The sequence below is a fragment of the Parasteatoda tepidariorum genome, chromosome 2, assembly GCF_982258835.1.
Source record: "Parasteatoda tepidariorum strain Cologne lab strain chromosome 2, Ptep-v5.0, whole genome shotgun sequence".
NCBI lineage: Eukaryota > Metazoa > Arthropoda > Arachnida > Araneae > Theridiidae > Parasteatoda > Parasteatoda tepidariorum.
Genome location: NC_141756.1, coordinates 59,605,079 through 59,621,607, shown reverse-complemented (window position 1 = coordinate 59,621,607; position 16,529 = coordinate 59,605,079). Strand labels below are relative to the sequence as shown.

At 30.2% G+C, this 16,529-nt stretch overlaps 1 protein-coding gene across 1 annotated transcript; it reads left to right on the top strand.

Annotated features, from left to right (window-relative positions):
• Positions 1-1,072: 1,072 nt before the first annotated feature.
• Positions 1,073-6,232, top strand: LOC147815795 (uncharacterized). The gene is made up of 3 exons (XM_087156587.1): positions 1,073-2,387; positions 2,661-3,931; positions 4,130-6,232. The coding sequence occupies exons 1-3, from the start codon at positions 1,073-1,075 to the stop codon at positions 6,230-6,232; spliced, it is 4,689 nt and encodes a 1,562-aa protein (XP_087012713.1).
• Positions 6,233-16,529: the final 10,297 nt, after the last annotated feature.

Genomic DNA, 16,529 nt, shown 5'->3' with positions numbered 1-16,529 from the left:
AAGGCACACGAGGCCATTTAATTGTCCATGGACACGATAAAAAAATAAAAAATAACCGCTGTTGAACAGCCGACTTAATTTGAAGTTTATAACAACCAATGTTGAACCCTGTAGGCTTGTAATTTTGAACCCAATTCAGAAGGCAAGGGAATTCCTGATTCAAATATTGGGAGAAATTTGCTTTCGTGGAGGACGTTTTGATGGAACTCACCCACATTTGGAGAGGAAAAGGGCGAAAACCTTCTGTTTAGTTTTAAAAAATTTATTATTCATTGCTATTTAATTTTCAATCTGAATATAGTATTTTTTAATTCTTAATTGTAACTTTAAACGCTAGCAGCATCAATTCATCATATATCATTTTATTTTGTTTAATTCAAATTCAGAGATGTCAGCACAATTTTTGTTTGAGTCTGCGCAGTAGTAAGTTTCATTTTCGAACCTTTACTTTTACTTTGTTTTTCGTCACGGAGCAAATTATATACGAATTCGATGTGTTGTAGATGGTTATAATTTTCTTTTCGGGACCAGCTCCCAAAGATATTACGATGATACATTCAAAATTGTTATTTATCGATAGCTATTAGCTATATTAATTTACGAGGTGAGTCGTTTTTATGTTTTGTTGTCATTAGTTGTGCTGAACTGTCTGAAATCGTTTTCATGTTTAATTAACTAAATAATTTGCTGCTATCTTATTTTCAACTTGTTTACTGTTAAAATTTCAATTCAAGTTTATATTTTGTGAAATCAATTAATATCCAGTATTGTTAATTGTTCAATATATTATTTGCAGAATAAAATGTTCCTAAGATTCTTAATTTGTCAGGGTTTAAATTTTACAATATATATTTTTTTTTCTTTCTCTTTTGTTATTTGGTAATTAATTTTACCTGGTCCGTCGTTTTACAATTTACAATTATACATTTTTTGGTCTCGTCGAGACGGGAGACGGCCACTGAGCTATTGTTTTGTCGTGAGAATTTGTATTTTCGTGCTTTCGATTTCGTACCGGAAACGACGCTGAGTCTTTTGTTTATTTTGATTAGCATTTCGTATTTTCGATTTCGATATGGATATGTTAAAAAAGAAGCGTAGTGTGTTAAAGGGGAAAATTACTAGAATTTCAAACATTCTTCATCCGAAATTTGATGTTGTTTCTATTGATGTCGCAGAATTAGAAGTATTTAAAGAACAAATTAACGAAATTTGGTCTGAATTAAATAGTATACATAACGATATTATGTTACAATGTAAAGAAGATGAATTTGAAACGAATTCAAATGAATTTGATGAAATCGCATCTAAAATTGATTTATTAAAAATCAAAATTGCTCGTGAATTTTCAAAGAGTAAAACGGAAGTATGTAGTAATAATGCCGCTAATGTTAATGATAATAAATCGAAACTTTCGGAAACTTGTTTAAAGCTCCCAAAATTTGAATTACCAACGTTTTTTGGTGAAAGCGAGAAATGGTTGTCATTTAAAGAGTTATTTTTGACTTCTATCGATAAAAATTCTGATTTAACGGAACTTCAGAAATTTCAGTATTTATACGCTAGCGTAAAGGGATCCGCTCTTAAATTAATTTCAGGTTTTTCACTTACCGAAGAAAATTATAAGCATGCTTGGGAAACTTTAAATTCAAGATTTGATAATAAAAGAGAATTAGCGTTTGCTCAAATTTCCAAATTATTTCGATTGAAGTCTATGAAACCGAATTCAGCTAGGTCTATTTTTGAAATTTTAGACACTTGTAACGAAGTTACGCGAATTTTATTAACTTTAGGTTTAGAAGTAAACTCGTTTGTCGATTTAATTTTAATTCATTTTATTTTGGGTAAATTAGACGAAACACTTAGGCAAAGATGGGAACTAAGTTTGACAAATCAAGATTTTCCAAAATTTTCTGATTTGGCTAAATTTTTAGAACAACAGGCGAAAGGTTTATCTTGTAAAGATGGAATGCAAACGGAAATAAAACAAAATTCGATTCCTAAGAAAGCATTCGTTAACAATATTGTTCTGAATAAAAAAGAAAATTCATGTTTTACATGCAGTGAAAGTCATCCAATTTTTAAATGTCCTATTTATGGTAAAATGACCATCGATGACAGGTGGAGTCTCATAAAAAGCCACAAAATTTGTGCTAATTGTTTAAGGAAGGGTCATTTTCCGAATTCTTGTTCTTCGAACTCTACTTGTAAATCTTGTCAAAAAAGACATCACACTTCACTGCATCGATTTTACCCTATAAATTCTAATGTTTACAATTCAGTTAGGCAAAATTCAAATTCATTTGCTAATACTGCAGCCAGATCTGAAAATTTAGTTGAAGCTAGGGATAATATTCAGCTCAGCACAACTTGTCAACAAAACTTTAAAAGTGAGGAACATACTTTATTATCAACAGCTTTAATAAAGGTTAAAAATGCTAAGGGACATTTCGTTAATTGCCGAGCGCTGATTGACAACGGCAGTCAGAAATCTCTAGTGAGCAAAAACTGTGTTAAAAGACTGCAATTATCAAAGACTGTTACAAATCATTCGATTTCAGGAATTAATAATACGCTAGTAAAATCTTCTTTATCTGAAGTATCTTTGGTCTTTTCTCCACATTTTAATGAGAACATTTTTTGCTGTAAAGCTTTAATTGTAGACTGCATAACAAGTGATTTACCGAACTTCACATTTTCTTCATGCAACTGGCCACACCTGCATGGTCTAATGCTTGCAGATCCAACATTTCATGCAACTGGTCCAATAGACATTCTGTTAGGAGCCGACTTATACGCTGACTTGCTAATTGGAGAACCAATTTTAGGGAAGAAAGGTACTCCAGCTGCACTCAATTCTCATCTAGGCTGGCTATTATCAGGAAGAGTGTTCTCAAACTCCAATAAGGAAAACTCCTTTGTGAACTGTCATCTTACCTCATCGTTGGATTGTCAGTTGGCAAAATTCTGGGAGCTCGAATCTTTACCTCAAGCTGAACTGAAATCAAAGAATGATATAGATTGTGAAGCATTTTACGAAAAAACGGTTGCTAGAGATCCATCTGGACGGTATATTGTGAGAATACCTTTCAAACATTCTATAGAATTTGGTGACTCAGCTACTCAAGCAAGTAAAAGATTCAACTACATTGAAAGAAAACTAAGTAAGAATAATGAACTTGAACATCAGTACACAACTTTCATGTCGGAATATCTTCAATTAGGTCATATGGAAAGAGTTCCTTCCGACGAACTGATTAAGGAATCAACATTTTATCTACCTCATCATTTCGTTATTAAAGAAGACAGCAACACAACCAAACTAAGAGTGGTCTTCGATGCGTCAGCTAAGGATTCTTCAGGGAATTCTCTCAACAATGCATTGCATGCAGGTCCTCGTTTGCAGCCCGAATTATTTTCTCTATTACTAAAATTTAGAACTTTCAAAGTTGCATTTACTGCTGACATCGAGAAAATGTTTCGCCAAATTCGTATTCATGAAGAGGATGCTGATTACCAACGAATACTCTGGAGGTTCAAACCTGAAGAAGAAATCCAGATATACAGATTATTAACTGTCACCTATGGAACAGCCTGTGCTCCCTATCTTGCTGTAAAAACACTTCAACAACTCGCTAAGGACGAAGAGAAAGCTTTTCCTGATGCTTCAAGAGTTCTTAAGGAAGAATTTTATGTTGATGATCTGTTATCAGGTACAGATTCCATCCCCAATGCCAAAAATCTAGTTTCAAACTTAAAATCACTTTTGCAACGAGGAGGTTTCAATCTCAGAAAATGGTCGTCTAACTGTCCAGAGGTTCTATCAGATCTTTCCAAAGACTCTCTTGCACAGCAGCACAATGTTACTATAGAAGAAAATCGATGTCAGAAGGTCTTAGGACTGTATTGGAATACACAACAAGATACTTTTCAGGTGAACATTTCATTTCCAGAGATAGTTACCTCAAAAAGAGAACTGCTTTCTGTCATAGCTAGGATTTTTGATCCCCTGGGCTTTCTTTCACCTGCCACAATCATCTTAAAAATTTTGATGCAAAGCCTATGGAAAAATAAATTAACTTGGGACGAACCTTTAACCGAAGAACTCTTATGTGTCTGGAAAACCTTCCAGGCTGAAAAACAAGCTCTAAAGGAAATAGCAATTCAAAGAAGACTGATCTCTATAAATAATATAATCATTGATGCCCAGTTACACGGATTTTGCGACGCCTCACTCAAAGCATATTCAGCTGTTTTTTATTTGAAAGTAGTGGACAACGAAAATAGAGCTTCAGTGAACATAGTGGCAGCAAAAACCAGGGTCGCCCCTTTGAAAACAGTATCACTACCTCGCCTCGAACTGTGTGCAGCTCATTTGCTAGCAAAATTGTATAGTAATCTTCAAATTTCGATAGATCAATTTTGGAAGCAAGTGTTCTTATGGTCGGATTCAGAAATCGTTCTGAGTTGGATTCGATCAGACTCTTTAAAGGATCAGTTCGTAAAAAATAGAGTTGCAGCCATAACATCACTTACTAATATTGGCGACTGGAACCATGTGGCTGGTATTACCAATCCTGCCGACTGCGCCACTCGAGGAATTTTTCCAAAGAAGCTTATGGACTTGGAACTTTGGTGGCAGGGCCCGGAGTGGCTATCTAATGCAAAATCAGCATTCACTGAAGAGGTTAAACCAAACTCTGTTCACACTTCCAACCCTGACACTTTAATACATGCCTCAGCAGTTGAAAGTAATTCGATGCAAGAGTTAACTCAAAAATATTCATCATTCAGCAAATTAATAAGAGGGATTGCTTGGTGTAAAAGATTCGTGTTCAACTCGAGAAATTCGGAAAATCGGATAAACGGTTGCCTTCAGGTTTGTGAACTGGATAATGCTCTTATCGCAATTATTAAAGAAATTCAAAGGGTGGAATTCAGTGCTGAAATTAAGTCAATCAAAAATAAAGGCTGTGTTCCAAGAAACTCTAAAATAATAACCCTTTCACCTTTTCTAGATTCTGACAAGGTCTTAAGAATTGGTGGGAGACTCAAAAATTCAAATCTGCCACTGTCGGCTAAACATCCTATTCTTTTGCCGAAAAGTCATCATTTTGTCACGCTTATTATAGAATATTATCATAAGCTTTCGTTACATTCTGGCATTTCTGTAGTTTTATCTTTAATTCGGCAAAAATTTTGGTTTCCAGCTGGGAGAAACACAGTAAGAAAGATCCTCAGAGGCTGTATAACTTGTTTAAAGGTAAATGCTGTTTCTTCAAGCCAGCTCATGGCCGATTTGCCACGTGATCGAGTTATTCCATCTAAACCTTTCCAACGTGTTGGGTTGGACTTTGCAGGTCCAATTTCAACCAAACCAAATTTACCAAGATCTAAAGTCACCTTAAAGTCGTACATTGCACTTTTCATTTGTTTTGCTACGAAGGCTGTCCACTTGGAACTTGTCTCTGATTTGTCAACAGAAACCTTCCTAGCATCCTTTCGTCGATTTATTGCTAGACGAGGGTTGCCATCTGATGTATACAGTGATAATGCCACAAATTTTAAAGGAGCCAGTAACTATTTGAAGTCTCTGTACAAAATTGTTCGAGACAATTCAGTTCAAGATTTTTCCAGCAATCTTCAAATCTCTTGGCACTTTATTCCTCCTGCAACACCTCATTTTGGCGGACTCTGGGAGTCTAATATTAAATCAACCAAGAGACATCTGCTAAAAGTATGCGGCTCAGCTATACTAAATTTCGAAGAACTGGCTACGCTCTTGTGCCAAATTGAGGCTTGCCTCAATTCTCGACCGTTATGTCCCTTAACCTCAGAAATAAGTGATCTAGAGGCTCTTACCCCTGGACATTTTATTGTGGGTGCTCCACTTCTTTCATTGCCTGAGAGAGACCCATCACCATCCATGTGTCTCAAGTCTAGATGGTCTTTAATTCAAAAACTTCGTGCTCAATTTTGGAACAAATGGAGTAAAGATTATCTCCAAACTCTACAAACTAAATCTAAGTGGACTGGTACATCAACGAATGTTGCCGTTGGGGACTTAGTTCTCTTAAAAACTGACTCGATCTCCACACCTTTAAAATGGACTTCAGCCCGAATATTAAGGACTTTTCCTGGCAGTGACGGACTGGTTCGGGTCGTAGAAGTCAAGACTTCCAATGGACAATTCACCAGACCCATTACAAAAATCTGCCCATTACCCAAGAACTGACTCCTCCACCGCCTTGGCCGGCAGGATGTTTAGTTTTAAAAAATTTATTATTCATTGCTATTTAATTTTCAATCTGAATATAGTATTTTTTAATTCTTAATTGTAACTTTAAACGCTAGCAGCATCAATTCATCATATATCATTTTATTTTGTTTAATTCAAATTCAGAGATGTCAGCACAATTTTTGTTTGAGTCTGCGCAGTAGTAAGTTTCATTTTCGAACCTTTACTTTTACTTTGTTTTTCGTCACGGAGCAAATTATATACGAATTCGATGTGTTGTAGATGGTTATAATTTTCTTTTCGGGACCAGCTCCCAAAGATATTACGATGATACATTCAAAATTGTTATTTATCGATAGCTATTAGCTATATTAATTTACGAGGTGAGTCGTTTTTATGTTTTGTTGTCATTAGTTGTGCTGAACTGTCTGAAATCGTTTTCATATTTAATTAACTAAATAATTTGCTGCTATCTTATTTTCAACTTGTTTACTGTTAAAATTTCAATTCAAGTTTATATTTTGTGAAATCAATTAATATCCAGTATTGTTAATTGTTCAATATATTATTTGCAGAATAAAATGTTCCTAAGATTCTTAATTTGTCAGGGTTTAAATTTTACAATATATATTTTTTTTCTTTCTCTTTTGTTATTTGGTAATTAATTTTACCTGGTCCGTCGTTTTACAATTTACAATTATGCACCTTCCACGGTTAAACTGACCACAAAGGAAGTCTAACCCATAGTCTGTCAACTGATGAGGATATTTTGCGTCAGCACTGTGGTTGGTGCGAACTGGGGACGGAATTTGTTTCGACCAGCCATTGTTGGAACTCGAACCCGTTCACCTCATTGAAAAGCGAGCTCTCTATCCCCTAAGTCACCATGGCACAGCAATTTTACAGTAAAAATTAATGTAATATTTTATTATCAGATTATTTGTCAGCAAAATGTTACGGTAAAAATGGCTTTTCGTTGAAAAGTACCGGAAACTTGACTTTTTTAAGATCATAATTTGAGTGTTTTATCATAATAAAAGCATTTGCTCGACGCGAAGATAATTGGTAAAATTTAACTTTCCACCTTTTTCTAACCACTGACTTGTTAAACATAGTCTTCGATATTTTTTCTCTCTCTTTTCTATCAGGAATACTTTCGTAATTATTGTGTCATATCTTTTTCCATGATTGGTAAAGGTAGAGACAAAAGTAAATAACTTTGAACTAGGTAACTGAAATGCCACAAGAAAGGATAGATTTTTTAAATCTATCACGCGAATCACCCATTTTCTTTTCTGCTCTTCTTGAATCGATTCTTGACGCCAACTTCAAAACCAATATTATAAAAAAAATTGTCTTTTCGTAACGAGATTTTCTTCGATCTACCAAAGTTTATCTCGAGAATCTAATTAGCGACCATCACTTTTTTATGATTCAGAAATTATTTTTATTGCATTTTGTGGAAGTGATAATATAACCTATTGCAAAAAATGTTATTGCAAAAGATTTGCCAAAACATAAGATTTGCCTTTGAAATTACATTATTTTTTATTCAGCTAAAATATTCAAATGCAGTAAAGAATTAAACTGAAAGCTGCAGTGTTTTAAACAGCCTTTGAGTGTATCTGTAGTTTAATTTATCAAGAATAAGACAGTAATACGATACTGCAAAGTGTTATAGATTAAAGAAATAATAAATAAAGTGAACAAAAATTGAAAGAAGGGATTCACAATTCAGAATTTTTTGTTTCACGCCTTAAACTAATATTATAATATTGGTTTAAAGCGCGAAATAAAAAATTGTGAATTTTATAATCGTGCACGGAGAAAAAAATTCTGGTAAGATTACCGTACTTTATGGTAATAACGTTTTAGATAAGAAAAACCATAACTATGGTAAATTAAACTAAAATATATTGTATGTAAACCTTTAATTTGATAATTTTCCCATTCATATGGTAACAATTCATCGGAAATTCTAATCTTCAAAATTATAGTTCATATTACTAAGCATTTAGCAAAAAATACAAACCTGTTAAGTTACCAAGAATGCACAAAATCCGAATAAATGGTTTTTATAATAACTGGTTCCTTATTTCCTCTAAGATTTCATGACAAAAATTACTAAATTTCATCACATTTACCAAGTAATTTTATCGCATATTATAAATCCATATTTTATTGTTAATTTTACCAAAATCATTATTAACGCGTTTCGGTAAAAATTGTGGCTGCCATGTAACTAGAAACACGATAACATTTACCATATTCTTTTAGTCTTGACTATATTTTTTTTCTCAATTTATAATTCTTGAATTTTATCTTTAATATCTGTACATTTTTATTTATCATTGTTTGCTTCTATTAATAATGACTTTGATAAAATTATGCCTTAGGATAAGTTGTACAAAATAGCAAAAGAATTAATTAAAAGCATTGTGAAACTATCTTCTTTGGATAATTGCTTTACTTGTGTAAAAATAAGATTGAAACAGTTTTAAAATATCGTAAAATAAGTTATTCACTGTAAAACTAAACTTTAAGTCAAACTTTATAGAAAATCAATATTAAATTTTGGCTATATTTTACTTTTTGGGTCGTCAGTGTGTGTTTTTCTTACTTTGCCATGAGGGTATTCGATATATATATCTATATATTTATCCTAGAAAGACCTTCAGATCAATGTTGTTTTCTTAAACCTGGAGCTAAATATTGAAGGAAAACTCTCCCCACTTAATTAAGAATTCAATAATGATCGGAAAAGCTCTCTTGTTTTAACATTGATAACAATCTTTAATTTTTATATATATTATATATTTCCGCTTTAGAGAAATTTTTTTCCAAGCTTAAATTCGATATTAAATTTGTAAAAATTATTAAATAAAAGGCAGTGGATTATTTTCTGAATATGGGTGTGTTGTTTGATTTGTTTAATTATAATTTTCATTTGTTATATTTTGTTGCAACAAATATCTAAAATATCATAACAATACCACAAATATCACGTCATTTTTATAAGGAAAGTAAATAACATTCTAATCTCTTTCTCTCTGATACCTAAGTATTTTAAAATTATTATTTCTTTTATCAAAATTCCAATTTTTTTTTAAAGTTATTTTATATTGTACTAGCCTTTTCAGTGACTAACTGGTTCACTTTGTTGAGGTATGTATTTTGCTGTTGAGATATATCATCTTCTTAGCACTGCTTGATAAACTTACCAAATATCGAAACTAGAACTCCCTTCGTTTCTCTTTTTATTTGACGAAGGATACACGGTGAAAATTCGGAAACTCTACCTTGGTTAAAGTGTTACTTAGCATTATTGTTAATTAGGCTAATTACTCTTACAATAACGAAATATCGAACATAAACTTTTTAAATTCTTCTATTTATCTCACAAAGTAGTATATAAGTAGTAGTAGTATAACACACAGTAGTTAAAAATTTAAGATTTCTATCTCAGTAAAAAACGTGTTTTTTTAGTACTACTGTCAATTAAGCTTATTAACTTCTAAATATTATCCTAATTACAAAATATTTTGATAATTGCATGATCCTAGTTTCACCTTACACCTGAAAAAGAACATATGATCTATATATGAGACTTCTAACTTGGTAATAACGTATTAACTTTACTGTCAAGCTGGTTTTTTTACCCTTAATTACCCTGATAATTACAAAATATCGAATTGAAGTATTTAAATTTATCCTAATTTGACACTTCTACCTTGGAAAAAGCGTGCTATTTAGAAACATGATCAATTAGGTTAATTGCCCCTAATCATTCCGATAATTACAAAATATCCTGATAATTACAGAAAGGATAATAAATAGTAATGTTTTAAGTAGCTAGTAAAATCCAGACCTATTAACTTAAACTTAACCCTCTTGAAAACTTAAGTTCTCCAGTATTATAGTAAACTTATAATTCTATAGAACTTAAATGTACTTTAAGAAGCAAAAATGGTGTGAATAAACATAATGTGGAACTAATTGAAACAATCGTTCATTTTGCTTGGAATGCATTGAAATAACCACTCAAACTGTTAATTACTTCAAATTGGCACCATGCACTGAGAAAAAAAGTACAGTCAAAATTACTAGAATACAGTAAAAGTTATAGTGTTTCTGGTTCTATGGGAAGACTTGGTAATCTTTAACAAAGGTAATAATTAGAGTAGGTAGTATTTAGTTTTTTTTATAAATCTTCGTAATATTTAGTGAAGCGCTTTGTTATTTATTTTAATAAAATTAACATAAAAATATGGTTTTATAATCTGTAATAAAATGTGATAAAACGTGTAAAATTTGGTAATTTTATCACGAAAGCTTAAAACAGGATATAAAAACCATTTATTTATTTAAATTTACTTTACACATTAGTATTTGTTTACCAAGTGTGTGATAATAATAATTAGAATTTTGAAAAACAGAATTTACGGTAAACGGTTACCACATAAACGAAACAATTTTCAAATGAATGGTTTAAATACCGTATATTTTATTTTTATTAGCCAGAATTATTATTTATTTAACCAGAAATGTCACAGGCAGTACGGTAATTTTTTCTGAGTTTTTTTTCTAAGTAGGAATTACAAATAATAGATATTTATTTAAATAAAATAAAAAAAAATTTAAAACGCTAAAAATATATTACTAACACAGAAAAATTATATAACAAGAACTAGGAAGATAATTTTTTATTTATTTTCACGAACACTTTTACAACACTTCTAAAATCATTTCACTGTGAATTTTCAAACATGCAAATATATTCAATTTTATGACATGAATTGATATGGTTAAAGGATATACATGTATTCACATCTGTCTTTTCAACAATAGAGTTCGATGCAAACAACACACACACAAATATAAACACGTAATTCAGAGAATAACAGAGAATAAATGTATACTTCAGCCGTAACTGCATTTCACGAGCCATAGGAGGTTTCCTATTACCACAAACATATCCATTAAGTTTAGTTGTTGAAGGCCATGATAAGCACTCCTTTTCTATATCAACTTCGGATATTTACACTTGACGTATTCTGGAGATGTTCAATAATAAATATTACATCATAAAATCGGAATTGATAAGCAACATCTAGTTAGCATTCTGATGCTTTTAAATCTTTTCAAAACATAGCTTGCTATAAGGATAAAATGTGAGTATCACAGCTCAGGATGATAAGCATATATATTTAAGAAATTTCATATTTTAACATAATGTTTAAAGTTTTAGTATGTTTTGTACACAGTCATACTTTCTTCAAAATGTTTTGATTCTTATACAGAAAGTATTTAGAGTCCTCAAAATATAAGACAAATCAAGCAATATATGAATGTATGTCCGCTAAAGGAAGAAAAGAAAAATGCTTCCTATGTACTGTAAAAATACCAATAAAAATTTTACAGGAAAAAGTACTTCTTAAATGGAAGAAAACAACTGATGGTTTTTTAAAAATTTGAATAGGTATTTCATTAAAAGGTTTAATAAAGGTAAAAATTAAATCTGATAATGATACACATCTTGAGAAATCTTGTAAAATGTTACTTTTTAATTCAAATATACTCTGAGAAACTGAAACGACCAATGCAAAAACAACCAGTTTAATTCTAAAAACATTTTATGAAAAATAATATTTTTTAACTTTTTTTTATACAACTTTATAAAAAGTTCCCCCAAAAATACGGTTGCCGTAAAATTACATATTCCTTAAAATTACGGTTTAAAATATTTAGCAAAGAAAAACTGATTATCCGCCAGTTTTGAATACGAAAATATTTTTTTTTAAAAAAGCCTAGTTTTTTATGATAAAATTAAAATTATGAACGAACATGTTTATTGCAATTATATGCATACTGACAACTATTTCCTTTCAAGGTATTTAAATACCGATGATGTTGAAAAATATTCCGTTGTTTTAATATAATATATCCAGTTAAATGCAGAGAAAAAAATCGTAATTTTACATGTGATGCTAGACAGTTTTGTCTGTGAGCTTCACACGTATTTCTAGATTGTTTTTTCTTCTTTTTTTTTCCTGTTTATAAATGAAAATATTTTTCCAGCTGATGACAAGAATGTTAAGTAAGTTACTGTATGTGTTATGCATGTTTTAAGCATGCTAATAAAGATTCATTGCTAATGTATTGAATTTACTGCTTAAAAATAGAAAAAAATTGGTTAAGAAAAACAGTTTACTTTTTCATGATAAAATTAGTTTGCGAACTTGCATATACACTCTAAGAAATTTCCGTAAAATTTATAAATCTGTTTTTTTTCTATTACTGTTAATTTTTAAGTCCAGTTTTCTTATTTTACAAAAAAGCCCAGTGCCCGTAATTGAAAGGAATTTCAGACAATTTTGTTAAGTGAAACATTAAATTAAGCGGCCAGCTGTTTTCCTTGAGAAAAAAGTTCGCCGAGCATCAATATACTTTTCTTCAATAGAGATCTTCACTTTGAGCAACTGCCATCGGTTATTGATGATAATGAATTGTAAAAAATTAAAAGATTCTGAATCAAAATGATACTGGAACCAGTAGAAATTATACTAGAATCAGCATAAACATATTTGCAATTTAAAACAATGCATGAAATCGTACTTGAAATTTTAAAAATTTGGTTAGGTACCATAGTGGTAATTTTAATGCCAGTTTACTATTATACTGGAAATTTTGAAGCTAGTTGAAAAACATAATAGAAAGTATTTAAGACAGTATATTGGTTTAAAAGTATTATTCTTAAATACATGTTTATGTTTCAAACATACATTATGTTAGAAAATTAGAATTTTTTTCACTTATTTATCATAAATAATATTTATTTAAGTTTTATCATTTTAGTTGCAACGATTACGATACAAGGGACGTTTCAAACTTTAGGCGTATTTGTTATATAAATAAGAAACTATACTGATTAAATTATTACAAGCGGTAATAAGATTAAGAAGAAATGTTTAAACTTTGCAAGTTCTACACCCTTTAAACAGTTTATATAAGCAGAAAAATTAAATTAATTATCTGTAAGCCTTTGTTAATGTTTGTACAAGTTTGCAAGCACATTGTCGGTATTTTGTTTTAATTAGGAAAATATGTTGTAGATTTTAAAGAATAATTTACCGTCACAGGCAACATTTTTTTATAAATTTATTTTTTGATAATTCAACTGTGGCTAAATTTAGTTAAGAAAATTAAATCATTAGTTAGCGTATATGCAATTACTCTTGATTTTATTTAATCGGAAAGGAAAAATGTAGTGCACAATCTTAATCAAGATTGCGGATCCTAAGAAAGTACTAATATGATGTTTACAAATTCTAGTTGTAAGAAGTTAGTTCTAAAAGTAATGACCTCTTAAAAATCTGGGAATCGCCTTTAGGAAAAAACTTGATAGAAATAACAAGGAAAATGTTTTTTCTTAACGATTTACGTCACAGGGAATTTTGGATAAGTATCCTCAACGAAAAAACACTTTACAGAAATTTTTAATTTAAGACATCTGCCAATTCAAGAGCATTTAAAACTTAGAAAACTAATTAATTATTGTATAATTTGTAACTGTAATTAAATTTATGTATAATAAAACAGAGTTTTAAAAGTAAAACAGATTTGCTTAAGGGGCCGTCCATAAATGACATCACATTTTTCAATATTTTAACCCCTCCACCCGTTTCTTATTTTATTTTATAACCGTCACTGATCAGCCGACTAAATTATGGTTAGCGACTATCAATATTCGACTCCATAGTTTTGTAATTTTTAAAACAACCCAGAAGACAAGAGAACTCCTGGATCAAGTATTGAGACAAACTTGTCTTCATGGACCCCTTTTGACAGACCTAATCCACATTTGCATGGAAAGAAAAAACTACGAATACCACCCACGGCTAATACCACAACAGAGGGCAAGAGGATTCTAACCTATAATCCGCCAACTAAGGAGGATATTTTATGTCAGCAGGGTGGTCGGGGCGAGCTGGGAGCAGAATTCGCATTAACCAGCCACTGCTGGGATTCGAACCTGTGCCACTCCGACTCCCTTCCTTTCCTTTCTCAGAAAGTACCACACATGCTTCCTTTTCATCTTACCATGTTGTATTACATAAACCTATACAAGTATGTAAAACGCATTTAATAAATCAGATTTCAATTTTTATTTTTAAACTTTAAGAATGTGTTTTGATGACATTTTGTGAGTAAAACAATAATATGATTAAATTTGCATTTATTTTCATGAGGAAAATAACATAGTGCAGGGTTATTCATTATTCCTTCCGGGGTTTCAAAGCGTTATAGTAAAAAAACAAAGACGAATATTTCAAAAAAGAACGCATGAAATTATTCCGAAAGTATTCAAGTTTTAATTTAAGCAGTTATCGGTAGATGGCAGTACCACTGGAGCCAGTTGTAGTAAGGAAAAATGGCGTTTACAGGCGGAGGGAATTATGAGTAACCCTGTATTTAATTTGTTGATTTTAAATGTTTTAATTTTAACCAAAATGCGTTATGTCACTCTTTTTGTCTCCCTCCTCCCCCTTTGTCACAAAATGTCACCATTGTTTTTCGCCTAGCACTGCATCATTTGTGGATTGCCCTTCAGTTTCCCCTCAATATAGAGTAACATCAGCCAACAATAAGAATTTAGCAGGTGATGGAGCAAATAAAAATATAAAATAAATATAAATAGACAAATTTTTAAAAATAGAAGTATTTGAAATATACGAGTTTTTAAAAATGTAAGTTTTTGAAATATACAAGTTTTTGAAAATTTCAGCTTAGTATTTTCCTTCGAAGCAGAAAATGCATAATATTTGGTAAACAAGAATTTTTCACATTTTAATGTTTAGAACAATTTAACAATCGTCAATAGAATGTCGATGAACTAGATTATAAAATTATTGATTACTTTCAATAATTAACTGTAAATTATTAATCAATAAAAATATTTTTATAAGTTTCCAATAAACGGTAGACAAAACGCATCTTTTAATGCATGATTATATTATCAATAAAATATTTTAATAACATGTTTTGTTAAATAAGGAATAAAAGAGTATTTATGAGTCAGAAAAATCTGCAGAATTAAGAGTTATTAAATTATGATTTAACATTTAGATTTAGTAGTTATAAATTAAAAATGGTTAGAGTTATTAACAGTAATTAAGTGAAATAAGGGTATGTTAAAAAATAATTATTTTCTTTAAAAAATATTAACTGAAAAAAATTGAACCATGAAAAAAATTGAAACTAAGAATTAAATTCAATTTTAATGGGTAGAAATATTTTGAAAAATAAAAAATGAGTTTTTGTTTTATTTCCTATCTAAGAAAAATTAATACAAGTTACAATGTTGTATTTCTTTACAATTCAAATTTTATTTGAAGTAATTTTTAAATACACATCTCTTCTAACTATTTGAATTATTAGAATAGAAAAGCGAAATTTATTATTATGGAAGAATGTAACCGAAAAAAAAAAACAAACACAATGGCAAAATTATTTTCTCTAGAGATATGTGAAAAAGAACAAAAACTCAAACTCTAGATACTTAAGCAAATTGAACAAATATATCAAATGATTCATAGTTTTATTTAGTTTTTTTAAAAGTTTCATGAAACAAATGTGTCCTTTAAAACATCATTTATGTTCCTTTGGAATTTAAAAACAGATGAGTGATTACATTAAAATTCTTCGAACATTTAATTATGTACTTTAATTAAAAATTCATGCATTATAAATTTAATGAGATTAGAAATGAATACAAACAAATGAAGCATGCTAAGAAAAACATTTTTTGTCGCAATTAAGAGTAATTGCAATCTCATATTTTTTTTACTTATTTTTTATTAAAAAAATCTTTAAATAAAGGAATGTCATTCGAAAAATTTTATAAAAATAAATGAATCTAGTAAATTTGAATAAATATTTTTCATTTTATGATAAAGTTGAGGTGAAATAACAAGCAAATTCTATATTGCAGAAACATTGCCATCACACATTTTTTTAGAGTATTTTCTTAAAGAATTCAATAATATTCCACAAGATGCTCTCTAATCATCAACCTGGACATAATTTTAGAATAACTCTGGAATATGAATTCTTGAAAATGTATTATAAATTTTTAGCTTTAAATGAGAATCACGAACAAATATTAACTTCCAAGTTTTCTATAATTTGTAAAATTTCAAGATGATGTTAAATTTTCATTAAAACTGAATGCTGAATTTTACTCAAAGGGGCAGAAACTAAACTAAGGCATTTTTCATGTCGAAAAATATCCACC